Source organism: Acipenser ruthenus, chromosome 8 (assembly GCF_902713425.1).
Source record: "Acipenser ruthenus chromosome 8, fAciRut3.2 maternal haplotype, whole genome shotgun sequence".
Classification (NCBI taxonomy): domain Eukaryota; kingdom Metazoa; phylum Chordata; class Actinopteri; order Acipenseriformes; family Acipenseridae; genus Acipenser; species Acipenser ruthenus.
In genome coordinates, this window is record NC_081196.1 from 31,348,553 (window position 1) to 31,362,855 (window position 14,303).

At 40.7% G+C, this 14,303-nt stretch overlaps 1 protein-coding gene across 1 annotated transcript; it reads left to right on the forward strand.

The window, feature by feature from the left end:
- The first annotated feature begins 5,033 nt into the window (after positions 1-5,033).
- si:dkey-4e7.3 (uncharacterized protein LOC402865 homolog) lies at positions 5,034-12,692 on the forward strand. Its single transcript, XM_034011063.3, has 6 exons — positions 5,034-5,201; positions 6,374-6,568; positions 8,453-8,632; positions 9,884-9,995; positions 10,906-11,042; positions 11,608-12,692. The coding sequence occupies exons 2-6, from the start codon at positions 6,389-6,391 to the stop codon at positions 11,953-11,955; spliced, it is 957 nt and encodes a 318-aa protein (XP_033866954.1). The 5' UTR covers positions 5,034-5,201; positions 6,374-6,388; the 3' UTR covers positions 11,956-12,692.
- Positions 12,693-14,303: the final 1,611 nt, after the last annotated feature.

Sequence of the window (14,303 nt, forward strand, 5' to 3'; positions counted from 1 at the left end):
CTTTACCGCACTCTCCTCTCCTCCTTCTCCTCTACTCTCTCCTCTGCTAAATGTGCTTATTTCCAATCTGTAATCGAAGCCTCCACTAACAACCCACGTAAACTATTCTCTATCTTCTCCTCCCTCCTAAACCCTCCCCCCCTCCTCCTCCCTCCTCTATCTCCCCTGACGACTTTGCCTCCTTCTTCTCTTCTAAAATCTCAGATATCCGCAAACTCTTTAACACCTCTCCCTCCCCCGCACACCCTCCTGCTCCAACCCCTACACCCACTACATCACCTACTAACTCACCCTCCTTCTCCACCTTCTTGCCCCTCTCAGACTCTGACCTCTCCTCCCTGCTCCAGGGTCACAAACCCACCACGTGTGCCTTAGACCCCCTCCCCACTCACCTCTTTCAAGCTGCTGCTCCTGCTCTACTTCCCTTCATTTCCTCACTCCTCAACACCTCTCTACTTTCTGGTATCTTTCCCTCTGCCTTCAAAAAAGCCTCTATCACTCCCCTCCTCAAAAAACCTACCCTCGACCCCACCTCCCTCCAGAGCTACCGTCCTGTCTCCCTCTTACCCTTCCTCTCCAAAACCCTCGAGCGGACTGTACACCACCAGCTCTCTGCTTTCCTGTCCAACCACTCTCTGCTTGACCCTCTCCAATCCGGCTTCCGCTCTGCTCACTCCACTGAAACCGCCCTCCTGTCTGTCACCAACTCACTTAAGTGTGCCCGAGCTGCCTCTCTCTCCTCTGTCCTAATTCTCCTCGACCTCTCTGCTGCCTTTGACACTGTTGATCACTCTATCTACTATCATCTCTTGCTGACCTGGGGATCTCTGGCACTGCTCTGGCCTGGTTCTCCTCCTACCTCTCCAACCGCACCTACCAGGTAACCTGGCGTGGAGCAACCTCCACACCTCACCCACTCTTAACTGGAGTCCCCCAAGGGTCAGTCTTGGGTCCTCTCCTGTTCTCTCTCTACACCTGCTCCCTGGGCCCCCTCATCGCATCCTATGGTTTCTCATACCATTTCTATGCTGATGATGCTCAGATTTTCCTCTCCTTCCCCACCTCTGACTCCACCATCTCCTCCCGTATCTCTACCTGTCTGTCTGCTATTTCCTCCTGGATGCACTCGCATCACCTCAAACTCAACCTCTCTAAATCTGACCTCCTTTTCTTTCCCTCCTCCTCCCCCTCCTCTGATCTCTCTATCTCTGTTCCTTTGGAATCTACCACACTCTCTCCCTCTTCCTCCGCTAAGAACCTTGGAGTCACCCTGGACCCCTGCCTCTCTTATTCCCAGCACATCTCCACTCTGGCACGCACTTGCCGATTCTTCCTGAGCAACATACGAAGAATCCGACCCTTCCTCACCAACTACGCTACCCAGCTCCTGGTCCAGGCCCTGGTACTCTCCCGCCTAGACTACTGCAACTCTCTCCTGGCTGGCCTCCCTGCGTCCGCCACCCGTCCGCTCCAGCTCATCCAGAACTCTGCTGCCTGCCTGGTGTTCTCTCTGCCTCGCTTCGCCCATGCTACTCCACTACTCCACTGGCTCCCAATCACCGCTCGCATCCAGTTCAAGACTCTTGTACTAGCCTACAGATGCCTTGACCAGACTGCACCCAGCTACCTCCAGACCCTCATCTCTCCCTACACCCCCACTCGACCTCTCCGCTCCGCCTGCACTAGAAGACTGGCTCTACCTCCGCTACGCTCCCCTGCCTCCAGAGCCCGCTCCTTCTCCACCCTTGCTCCGCAGTGGTGGAACGACCTTCCTACAGATGTCAGGACTGCCCAGTCCCTGACCACATTCCAGCGCCTCCTTAAGACTCATCTCTTCAAACAGCACCTGTAGAACTCCTCTGTTTGTATCCTGAGACACTATCACCCTTCATTTAAATGTGCTTTATTTTGCTCTTATCTGCCCCCTATTTTACTGCATTTAATCCTGTACTTCAGAATATTGTAATCTGCCAAGTGTTTAACCTGTAGTATTTTGTACTTAATCATATCCTGATGTAACTATCACTATTTAATCATATCCTGATGTAACTATCACTATTATCTGCTGTATTATTGAATTGTGGTTTGTCACACTTGAACAAAAATTATTGTATTTCTTGCTCTTATTGTATTACTTGTATTGTAACACTTGAAATGTATTTGCTTGCGATTGTAAGTCGCCCTGGATAAGGGCGTCTGCTAAGAAATAAATAATAATAATAATAATAATAACTAAAAACCCAGGGAAAGATTATAACCCAGGTACACAAGTTATCTATATGTATTATACACACACCATCACAGACTCTTTTGGAAATCAGGTAAGTTGTCACAATGTCCTCTCATTGAAAGCCCACGACACAAGTTTTATAGAAATACAGATACCTTGGTTTTTATTACATTTACAGCTGTACCAGAAGGGGTGGCTGGCTGGAGACGCAGCTCTGGTCGACCCACAGCAGTGCAACCAAACAAATCAAAATAAACAAGCAAATAAACAAAATAAAATAAACACTCCTAAACAAAATAAAGGATAACTACTTCTACAAAAGTGAATGAATAAATAATCAAAGAAAGAAAACACACTAGACCACACAATTAATCACACACAATTCCAATTCAAAATACTGTAGAGCTAGCAGGAGTGCAACACCAGCCCAACCCACCAGGGAGCGATCTTCCAGAACTGGCAATACAGCAATTAAAGATAAAAATGTATACTTAGCTGGAGTAAAGGTATACTTAGATATAATACAGCGGTAATAACAGCACAGACAGTAGCAACAAGAGGGAATACAGTACGCAAACATAATACACGGATCGCTACATTACCCCCACCTTAGCCTTTTTGCCCCCAAAAAGTTCACAGGGCGCCATGCAGCATATTATGACCGTGATCGGCAACCTCCACCCCTGAACCACAGACCCCATCTCTGCATGTCTGGTTTTCCTTCTAAGGGCTTTGGTGAGTGGGCCGGCGGGCCGTGCGGAAGGCAATCTGCTTTCCTCCTCTGGCCTGAGTGACTCTCGGCACCCCAGTATCAGGGGCTCCCTCTCAGGCAACAAGGGTTCTCCCTCAGCCGGCGGCAGATCTGTGCACTTCGGCAGCGGTTCATTGGTCGCACCCCCTGCAGGAGCCCTTAAAAGGACTGGCGCTTCCAACGGTGGCTCTCTTAACAAGGCAGATAGCGATGGTGCTTTCTCAGGTGGCAGCGACGGCGGCCCTCTCTCATTTTATTGCGTATACCTAGGCTAACCTATACAGACATGTAAGCATGTCAATTTTATATTGTATAAGATGAGAATGACACACAATTCTTACTTTAATACGATTAAGTAAATGTAGATTGTGTGAGGCTATACCCCTATAAAAAATGTACCGTGGTTCTAGTGTAGCTATACTATGGTTGTACTGCATTATTGTAACCCAGGGAATTGTACATTGATAGTGTAGGATACATATATTATACAATACAATTGTACTTTCTCAGATACCACCGTACCTTGTTCCAAAATCCAGTGGTACATTTTTATAGGGTTCCGTTCTAACAGTATTGTTGCAATAGAAACAAACGGATAATTGAACAGTTTCCAAAGAAGCGGAGGGCAGTATATTAATCAGAGAGTATCAAGCAATATTTTTTAAATACGCTGACATCAAGACCATTCCCAACAATGCTTGCATTTTTTTTTTTTTACATACATTACATACCGAAAATAGTTAACGATTACTGCTTTTATATATATTATATGGAAACGTAAGCGCATAAATTAATATTGCCTTTATACATGTAATTATGATTAAATTGTTTATTTAGAACGCAATGTCGATGTATTCATTATTTGAAAAACAAATAAAATGGGCATATTACATTTTACGTCGTTGTAGAGGTGGAGTTAGAGGCGGAGTTATAAGGATCCAGGCTTGGTGACGTCCGTCTTGCAAGTATACACTGTTGAGCATACAGGGTGGTGGCAAGATTGCAGACGAGAGTCTGCGCGTAACGTCATGGTCTGTGCAGACAGAGCGTGGACAGCTTCGGTAGATGAACACAACAGTTCTGAGCAGAACCAAAATGGAGGTGGTGTTGGGAGAAATTCTAATCGCAGAAGTGGATGCAATCGAAGTTCCCTTTGTGCTCGACCAGCTTCATAATTTACAGCATGATCAGAACATGTATGGCAATATTCTGCAATTGTGCAGTGTGGAGTAGTGGTTAGGGCTCTGGACTCTTGACCAGAGGGTCGTAGGTTCAATCCCAGGTGCGGCACACTGCTGCTGTACCCTTGAGCAAGGTACTTTACTTTTTTAGTGCTCCAGAAAAAAACCTACCTGTATAAATGGATAATTGTATGTAAAAAATAATGTGATATCTTGTAACAATTGTAAGGTACCCTGCATAATGTCGTCTGCTAAGAAATTAATAATAATAGTAGAAACATTTCCTGCTATAAAGAGATAATATAAATGTATGTTTTGTGATGAGACAAATTAATGAGTATTATAACGGGCAGGATTCCCCCCGCCCTCTCACAAAGGGGTTGTTAGACAGTACTGTATTTTTACCTGGGACAAAAATAGTTCAAATACTTGCACATATGGTCACATATCTCACTTCAACTACCTGTTATTAAAGCTGATCTATTCTGCTTAATTCAAAGTAGGTTATTCCCAGTCCCTGATAGCCTTTCATCAATAACCAATTACACCTGCTGAAAACAGAGCGGTTTTAGGCTCATTTCAACCGTTTAGTATTATTATTTTTTAAAAACTTTAGAATAAATATCTGAATATTTGAAAAGTATAATAACTGTGGAAAAAGAGTCAAATAATTTTAATTTGTATGACCAATCTTTCATAAGATATAATTAATGACATGACTCAAAGGCGATTCACACTCCCTGACTAGGTAGCAGTAGCACATGGAGTGATGATTGTATCTGGTTGCCTACACACTTCTTTGTCAGCCAACACTTGTCTATTGTTTTGAGCCGAGGCTGCTCCAGCACAGTACCTCTTGAGAAGCTGCGCGTCTGTGCAGACTTTTAAGCCCGTGGATGCGTAACTTGGTGACGTCTTTTCCGGCTGAGTTCACGCAGACGATGAATTTGGACAGGTTTTCCACAGAATCAGCAGGTGTCTGCGTAACGTGAACGGAAACACGTTATCCGCAACAGCCAGTCTCAAAATCAGAACAGAGGTAAAGTATTTAAATGAACACATAAAGTAAATGTATGTAGTTCATATGTAATTTGTTGTGTGTTTTTGCATACTTAATCGTTCACGTTTTCTCAATGTCTTTCTGTGTATTGTTTTCCAGTATTAAATAAAATTAAAGGTATTGGATAATATATATGCATATTACGTAAACTTTAGAAACTCTCATTTGTAATTACAAATGCTAAAGTTAAAGGCTCTTTAGAGTAAGTAAGGCTGCGTGCGAAAGGTCAGTCTGAACAGTGGAAGAAGATAAGATACCTGTACCAGTACAGTATGGCGAGTCACTCGACGTGAAGTGATCCACTGTGATTTGATTTGTTGTGTTGTGTTGTGTTTCAGACTAAGTGGGTCAGATTTATAAAGTCTTTTAGTTTAAAACCAAACTGCAATTCTAAAGTGAAGCATGTATAACTGCATTTTGGGGAATTCATTTAAATGATGTTCTGTTGGTAAAAATAGGAGGCTGTGTGGCCTAGCGGTTAAAGAAACAGGCTTTTAACCAAGGTCCCCGGTTCTAATCTCACCTCAGCCACTGACTTATTGAGTGACCCTGAGCAAGTCACTTAACCTCCTTGTGCTCCGTCTTTTGGATGAGACCTAGTTGTAAGCGACTCTGCAGCTGATGCAAAGTTCACACACCCTAGTCTCTGTCAGTCGCTTTGGATAAAGGCGTCTGCTAAATAAACAAATAATAATAATAAAACTATAATTGTAAGTTTAGACTGCTGTGTCTGAAAATACTGTAGGTGTATTTTGTAAATTTTAAACTTTGGGGATTTTGTCACTCAGTTGATGCTGAAAAAGTACCCAGTGGGGGAAAAAAACAAATAACAACAAAAAAAAAAACCACAACGGTGTCACAAGATGAAAAGAATAATCTAAAGGTGGCAAAGCAAATGAAGACTATGTTTAGACCAACCTCAAAATTGTCAGAATTCTGCGGCAGAGCATGCATGCAGTCATGAGTGTTGAGACTTTTACCTTGGCTATACAGTATTACTAAGTTCTGTTCTGTCATTTGTAACAAACTAATTTGCAGCTTTTACATATGGTGTTTAATTTGCTTATCAAATTCACACAGAAGTGTGTTTTACATCTTGCATGACTTAATATATTGACTTAATATATTCTCAACCCTCTATCTTCATTTAGCCAGGAAAGCATAAGATGACAAAGAAACTGCTGATTGATGTTGACTGCGGTGTGGATGACGCCCAGGCGATAATGATGGCCCTGGCAGCTCCTGATGTGCAGATCCTGGGGATAACCTGTGTTCATGGAAACACTTCCATTGACAATGTCTGCAAAAATGTGCTCAGAGTTCTCAAAATTTGCAAGAGGCTTGAGGTAATCATTCATAAGGGTAAACTGCAATGAAATTACAACATTACAATACCCTGTGGCCTGCAAGCAATTTTAGATTAGACTTTTAAAATTTTCATACAGCAGTGATGTGATTCACTGAAAAGTACACATTCTATTTGGATGAAATTATCGAAGCAAAAGACGCATGGAGAGGCAAAATTGGGAAATGTGAGTTCTGTACAAGAGCAATGTAGCAGGACACTAACTAGAGACAGCCGTGGCAAAGGAAATTGCTGATCAAATTGAAAACAAAGATAAAAATAGCATTTGAAGCTAGTACTCTGCCATTATGGCCTGTTTCGGTAGTCACAGCACCCTTTTAGCACTTAAAATGTACCTAATGAGTTGTTTAACAATAACAATTTTATTATCCCCTGCGAAGGGGATATAGTGGAGGCAGTCATATGTCTCTTGGTAGCTATCAACTACAGCAAAACTGAATGGTTCTTTTAATATTTGGGAAGCAATGCATACAAGGAGCACAGAACAAGCAATATACTTTTAAAACATGTATTTAAGATAAAATTGCTTCACAAAGTTTAAAAGAAAATACGAATGGCCAAAATAAAGTAACACTGAAAAGAATAAGTAAAAAAAAAAAAAAAACATTAAAAAAAGTCTAATCATAGGCCTTCTCCATGTCCTAATAAAGTGTCCAAGCTCAGTTCTCTAAAATTGAAGGGCAGGGCTGCAATAATAAACCAGGGCTGGTGGGAGGTGTCATCTTTTTTTGGTTTAAAAGGGAGGAGGGATTTCTAAAAGAAAAAATAAAACTACTAAGCAACAATTAGAGACAGTTAAAATGTATAAGCACAGTGAAAACAAAACCAATACAAATAGATAAAGCACTTAACTTCCCCCTCTAAATGCCGAATCTGCCTGAAGCCACATCTACGTTCAGCTGCTTTCCTGCACATCTCTCCAGCTCTCTGCTTCTCTGCTGCTTTGCTCTATCCGGTTCTCGCCCTGTTCTGCGAGACACTCATCTCAGTCTCCGTTGCCACAACCGCTACACCTCACCGTGCTGCTCTGTGTCTTTTTGTCTCTGTCGGCCTTCACTGCTGCAAGCTGCACTGCACCTCGCCTCAGGTCTCTGTCTCAGTCTCTGTCTCTGTCTCTGTCTCTGTCTCTGTCTCTGTCAGCCACAACTGTTGCAAGCTGCACCTCACCTCAGTACTCTGTCTCCCAGTCTGCTCGCTCTGCTGTTTTTAAAGCCCCTTCTAAATGGCAATCTGGTAAGCCTTGTGAACAATGTCCTGTATAATTGGCGCATTAGTCAATTGGGGAATGAAGTCCGGGTGAATATCACCTTTACATTTATGAAGAAAAGAAAAAATAAAACAAATCATACATGAACCACATGTAAGTCATAGTGATAATTAGTGCACAGTGATTATGTAAATGTGAAGGAGGAAAAAAATAAGTATATAAATATTTGTGCCAAAAATAAATAAATGATAGTTTACACCTGCAACACATACATCCGTAAGCTGTATATCTATACTTGTATGTCACACCTACATTTTCGTCATATATAGGGAGAACTGCTTATCCAATTGCCATGAAATGATATTAATATTATTTAGCTTAAGTTATAGAGTATCATATTCTGGGGGTCTTACTATATGCTATTCTGTACACACTGTTGATACATGTCATAGTCATGCACTTTTTCAAAATAGTACAGCTCTACCGGTAATTTTTAATTTACAGCCATAGTAGGGGGTGTTTGTTATTGACATACTTGTTTTACTTGAAACAAGTTGGAGCAAAATGACTTTTGGTGTAAAGATCAATAACTCAGGCTCAGCATCATTACAGCCACTCTGTAGTTAAAGAAGGTGTTTTTAAATCATTTCCTTGTAGATTCCTGTGTTTCGCGGTGCATCTGCACCGATTCTTTCGGACTCCCTGAATGCTGGCCATTTCCATGGGGAGGATGGCTTGGGTGACTTTCCAGACCCGGAGGCACCGGGATTGGACCTGATCCACAAAGAACGAGCAGTGGAGGCCATGATAAGGATCGTCACTGAACATGAGGGGCAGGTGAGGTGGAAGTAATGACATGTACGGTTCTTTTTTAATGTTAAAATCTGTTTATTACCAGGGTTCTCCCTGGCTTGACTGCAGTCTGACAACCAACAGATTCCTTTGACTTAATGCATAAATCAAATCAAATTGATAAAAGTATAATGTGGGAAATGTACTATTAGTTGCACTGTTAGAAACTTTCACGAGGATTCCATATATAGATATATATTTTTTTTAAATAAGCACAATTAAGTGCAAGGAATTTGCTCTGAACTGATGATGCTTTTAACAGCAGTGTTCGTATAGAAGATGGGGTGTGTTCACGATACGTTGGGGGAGTCCTGCCCATTATAATACTCATTAATTTGTCTGACATTACAAAACATACATTTATATTATCTCTTTATAGCAGGGACTGTTTCTACTATACCTTTTCTGAACATGCTGTAAATTATGAAGCTGGTGGAACACAAAGGGAACTTCGATTGCATCCACTTCTGCAATTAGAATTTCTCTCAACACCACCTCCATTTTGGTTCTGCTCAGAACTGTTGTTCATCTACCAAAGCTGTCCATGCTCCGTCTGCACAGACCCTAATGTTACGCTCAGACTCCCGTCTGCAATCTAGCCGGCAAAAAAGTGTTGTGAACGCACCCTTAGTGTCACTTGAGTCTGGAGGTTATTAATTGGTTGTTTAGGCAGGCATTTAGGATAATTAGATTTTAAAAGTGCCTGATTAATCAAATCTTTTCAGGAACAGTTCTATCATAGCATGCTTTATTTTTGTTGTAAACATGTGCTGTTTAAGATACAAAAAGACAGTCATGGAAGTCCCTCTGTAGAACATTTTCATTCTTGTTTATTATCATGTCCTAAATGTGTTTAAATTATTATTATTATTATTATTATTATTATTATTATTATTATTATTATTATTATTGGTTCATTTTAATGCTGAAATCTCTTGACTGTAAGACTGATCTCCAGTCAGACCAGAGCAATGTAAAACATAGATTAACTTTTATTATATCCAGAATAATTTTGTATACTGCTATTTAATCATTTTAGTAATTGTACTAACAATGGTGTTTGGTTAAAATAGACTGGTGTACCTCTCATACAAGTTTTACAGATGATTGTACTATAATATACTTTATTGAAAATATATGTTCAAATGCCAAACAAAACAATACCCAGATAAACTGAATGAAGCAATTTTTCTGTGACTTGTTTGTAGTAGCCCTGAGGTGTGATGTGTTTTATAGGTCTGTCTTGTTGCTACTGCACCGTTGACTAACCTTGCTCTGGCAGTAAAGATTGATCCAAGTTTTCCTAAGAAACTGAAGAGTCTTTTTATTATGGGAGGAAACATGGAATGTAAGTTTTTGTTGTGTTAGCTCAATAGTTTGTGATGTGGTGTACCTTATGAAGAATGGGCATTAATCATGTCGGCAACCTAAAGGCAAATGCAGATTGGAGCAAAATTCTGAACAGGAGACCTACGTGGTCTACATGTTAGACTCCGATACGACTATTAGCAGTTCAAAGTAGTGATGATTGGGGATGGGTTTTTTTCTTGTTTTTATTTGTCTAATCTTTTTAACCCTTTGCGGTCCTATGTCAGACCTGGTCCGACATTGCAATTTTCCCTTTCCGGGCCAATGTCAGACCCTGTCCAACATCATCAAAAAGACGTAAAAAACAGGTCTCTAGTCACTTTTTCTCTGGAAAAAGCCAAGAAAACCATTCAATGGCCGAGTGAGACCGATAGAAGCCGAGAGAAGCCGAAAAAAAAGGGGGCGGATCTGAGCAATAGACTTAATCCCGGCACCACAGAGATAACACAGACAAACAAACAAGATAGCTGCTTCTGCATCCAGCACTCAGAGAATATCACAGACATGTGCAAAGCTGTTTGAGATGCTATAGTAATAAAATAATGACTTGGATAGCATTATTGAGGAGTTTGGTGATAAAACGAGTGATCAGGAGATGATTTATCAGTATGCACTACTATGAAGAGGTATGTGAAAAATACAGCGAACAAGGGGTGGGGGCGGGGCTGGGGCTGGAGATGCAGTACTGAGTGTCCTGTTGATATGCAGTGCCTTTTAAACCTGTTTTACTGTGAAAAAATACTTTTAAACAGTTCGTCTAAAATAAACTGTGCGTGTGAAAATAAATTGGACCTGATGCGCCTGAATGAATGGACCGCAAAGGGTTAATGCATTAATCTCATTTCAGAGCTTTAAATTGTTATCGGTGACGCCTTTTTTTCTATGTGTAGCAAGAGGAAACACCACAATCTGTGGAGAGTTTAACTTTGCAGCAGATCCAGAAGCGGCCTACATCGTCTTGAAAGATTACGTGTGCCCTACATACATTGCCACGTGGGAATACACTTCTCATCACAAACTCTCCTTGGTAAGAATGTAACATGAAAGGGTTTAGCCACTAGAAATACTTCCGTTTTGTTACCTTCTGTGCAAAATAACCTAAATATATTTTTGCCATGACTGTTGTGTGAATTTCAAAGAAATCAATTAAATGGAAGGGGTTTGAAGACTGAAGCCACTATACAATCCATATCACAATGTGCACTATGATGTGTATCATATGTAGGATATGTAATAAGGTCAGATGACAGGGTTAGAAACTTGCACTTCCCCAGCACTCAGTCCTGGGTTTCAGAACTCCCTTTGTTTAGGTATATTATTACATTGACCAAGTGCCCATAAATCTGCTCTGACTGAACACATTTCACAGCATGAATATGTAGGGCCTGTAGGGTTATTATTTGGAGTTGATCATGCAACTATAAGGGAGGGACTGTTTAGGAGGGGGCCAAGTACCTCAAACTTGAGTGATCATTACTGATTTCTTAAAACACAAAAATGACAATGGGCTCATATAGACTGGAGGGGATATAGATAACAGATACAATGATACATTATTAATACTTTTACAAAATCTATTTAACATCCTTTAGGATTTCTGTCATAGTTGGATGGACCAGAACACAGAAAAAGCCAGATTCATGAAGAACATATTTGCCTACAGTATGGAGGTGATAAAAGGTGATAGGATTAAAAAGGAGATGATTGGTGGTGATGGCTTTCTGTCTTGTGACTCCTATGCCATGGCTGCAGCGATTGATGAAAAAGTTGTTACAGAATATATCGAGTGTGCAGTATCTGTGGAGCTGTCAGGAAAATTAACCAGAGGGATGATGGTCCTAGATACCCTGGATCTACTTAAGAAGAAGCACAAAGCCTTTGTTATGAAAACATGTGATTTAGAAAAGTTCCAGTGTCTACTAATGGCAGCCCTGAAATGACTAATTTTTTTCAAATTCTCCATCTAGTCCTTTTGTAAGAATGCATGGAAAGTAATAAGTCAGGAAGTTTGGCCATATTGATTATTTGGCAATTCAATTAGGTTTTGAATTCAAATCTAATTTTAACAGATTAATTGTTTTCTTTAGTATTTGGGGATCTAAAAGTAATTGATTTTAACATAGTAATTCCACAAATCATTGCCATTTGTGTACTTCCATTAGCTACATTGATGCAGTTTTAAAAGAAACACATGTATTTTAATTTTAAAACATGATATATTACTTTATTACAGGAAGCTTTCCTTTTCTATGCCTTATTCTCGGGTTATCGGTTTGCACTTGCACTTGGGTCATTTCACCCCAGCAGTGTCTTCTGGGTCACAGCATGTTACTGACTGACAGCATGTCAGTCAATAGGGGAAGCAGCTGTTTGTTTGGACCTAATATATTGTTTTTCTGTACAAGTACTCTGCCAATTTTGTGTAATTCTGGTTTTAACAGGGCAGGGCCCCTCTGCCTTTTATATTGGCAAGTATATTTTGAGGTGTTCTACTTTCATGTTTCATATGGTGGACTATTATTTCTTAGCAGACACCCTTATCCAGGGCGACTTACAATTGTTACAAGATATCACATGATTTTTACATACAATTACTAAAAAACTATCTTGAATCTCAAGTTTGTATTTTTTTATTTTTTTTATTTTAATTGTTAATAAAATCAGTCACATGAAGAAATTAATCTTTCTGTGTTTTTTATTTTATTTTTATTAGTAATGTCCTTTTTTGTGCCAAATCTCAAAGCAAGGCTCCAGGCAAAGAGGGGTTTGGCAATCTGGGCACCAGTAGGCAGTTATATATTCATCTGCTGTTCCGGCATGTGTACAGGTTGGAAGTCACTTGTGAGGTCATAAAAAGGTCGGGATTTTTTCAGAACATAAACTCATATTATTGCTGACTTGGAGCATCATCATTAGAGACCTGAACCTGTCGAGCTGCAAATCTACGATGTAGGACCGGATTTGTGGACCAGTAATCATAGAGCTTTGGCTTCTTGACAACGCCACAATGGAAAACACTCTGTTTCTACTTTTATGTCTGAGCATTGCTTTGCTCATGAAATATTCAACACATTTGAGTGGTCCAGTTTTTTTGTTAGAGAGATTTTCAGGCCATGGGTTACTTTAAAAGGCAGGAAGATAGGAAAGTTTTCTAGATTTTCTTTCCAGCCCCCATTCTGAAATTCCTCAGCTACAGTGCCTTGCGAAAGTATTCGCCCCCCTTGAACTTTGCGACCTTTTGCCACATTTCAGGCTTCAAACATAAAGATATGAAACTGTAATTTTTTGTGAAGAATCAACAACAAGTGGGACACAATCATGAAGTGGAACGAAATTTATTGGATATTTCAAACTTTTTTAACAAATAAAAAACTGAAAAATTGGGCGTGCAAAATCATTCAGCCCCCTTAAGTTAATACTTTGTAGCGCCACCTTTTGCTGCGATTACAGCTGTAAGTCGCTTGGGGTATGTCTCTATCAGTTTTGCACATCGAGAGACTGAAATTTTTGCCCATTCCTCCTTGCAAAACAGCTCGAGCTCAGTGAGGTTGGATGGAGAGCATTTGTGAACAGCAGTTTTCAGTTCTTTCCACAGATTCTCGATTGGATTCAGGTCTGGACTTTGACTTGGCCATTCTAACACCTGGATATGTTTATTTGTGAACCATTCCATTGTAGATTTTGCTTTATGTTTTGGATCATTGTCTTGTTGGAAGACAAATCTCCGTCCCAGTCTCAGGTCTTTTGCAGACTCCATCAGGTTTTCTTCCAGAATGGTCCTGTATTTGGCTCCATCCATCTTCCCATCAATTTTAACCATCTTCCCTGTCCCTGCTGAAGAAAAGCAGGCCCAAACCATGATGCTGCCACCACCATGTTTGACAGTGGGGATGGTGTGTTCAGGGTGATGAGCTGTGTTGCTTTTACGCCAAACATAACGTTTTGCATTGTTGCCAAAAAGTTCGATTTTGGTTTCATCTGACCAGAGCACCTTCTTCCACATGTTTGGTGTGTCTCCCAGGTGGCTTGTGGCAAACTGTAAACGACACTTTTTATGGATATCTTTAAGAAATGGCTTTCTTCTTGCCACTCTTCCATAAAGGCCAGATTTGTGCAGTATACGACTGATTGTTGTCCTATGGACAGAGTCTCCCACATCAGCTGTAGATCTCTGCAGTTCATCCAGAGTGATCATGGGCCTCTTGGCTGCATCTCTGATCAGTCTTCTCCTTGTATGAGCTGAAAGTTTAGAGGGACGGCCAGGTCTTGGTAGATTTGCAGTGGTCTG

Bases quoted from the DNA above. Each gene is read 5' to 3' on its own strand.
- si:dkey-4e7.3 (XM_034011063.3), top strand. From the start codon at position 6,389: ATGACAAAGAAACTGCTGATTGATGTTGACTGCGGTGTGGATGACGCC. The intron at 6,569-8,452 runs GTAATCATTCAT...ATTTCCTTGTAG, and splicing joins AAATTTGCAAGAGGCTTGAG to ATTCCTGTGTTTCGCGGTGC. The intron at 8,633-9,883 runs GTGAGGTGGAAG...TGTGTTTTATAG, and splicing joins TCACTGAACATGAGGGGCAG to GTCTGTCTTGTTGCTACTGC.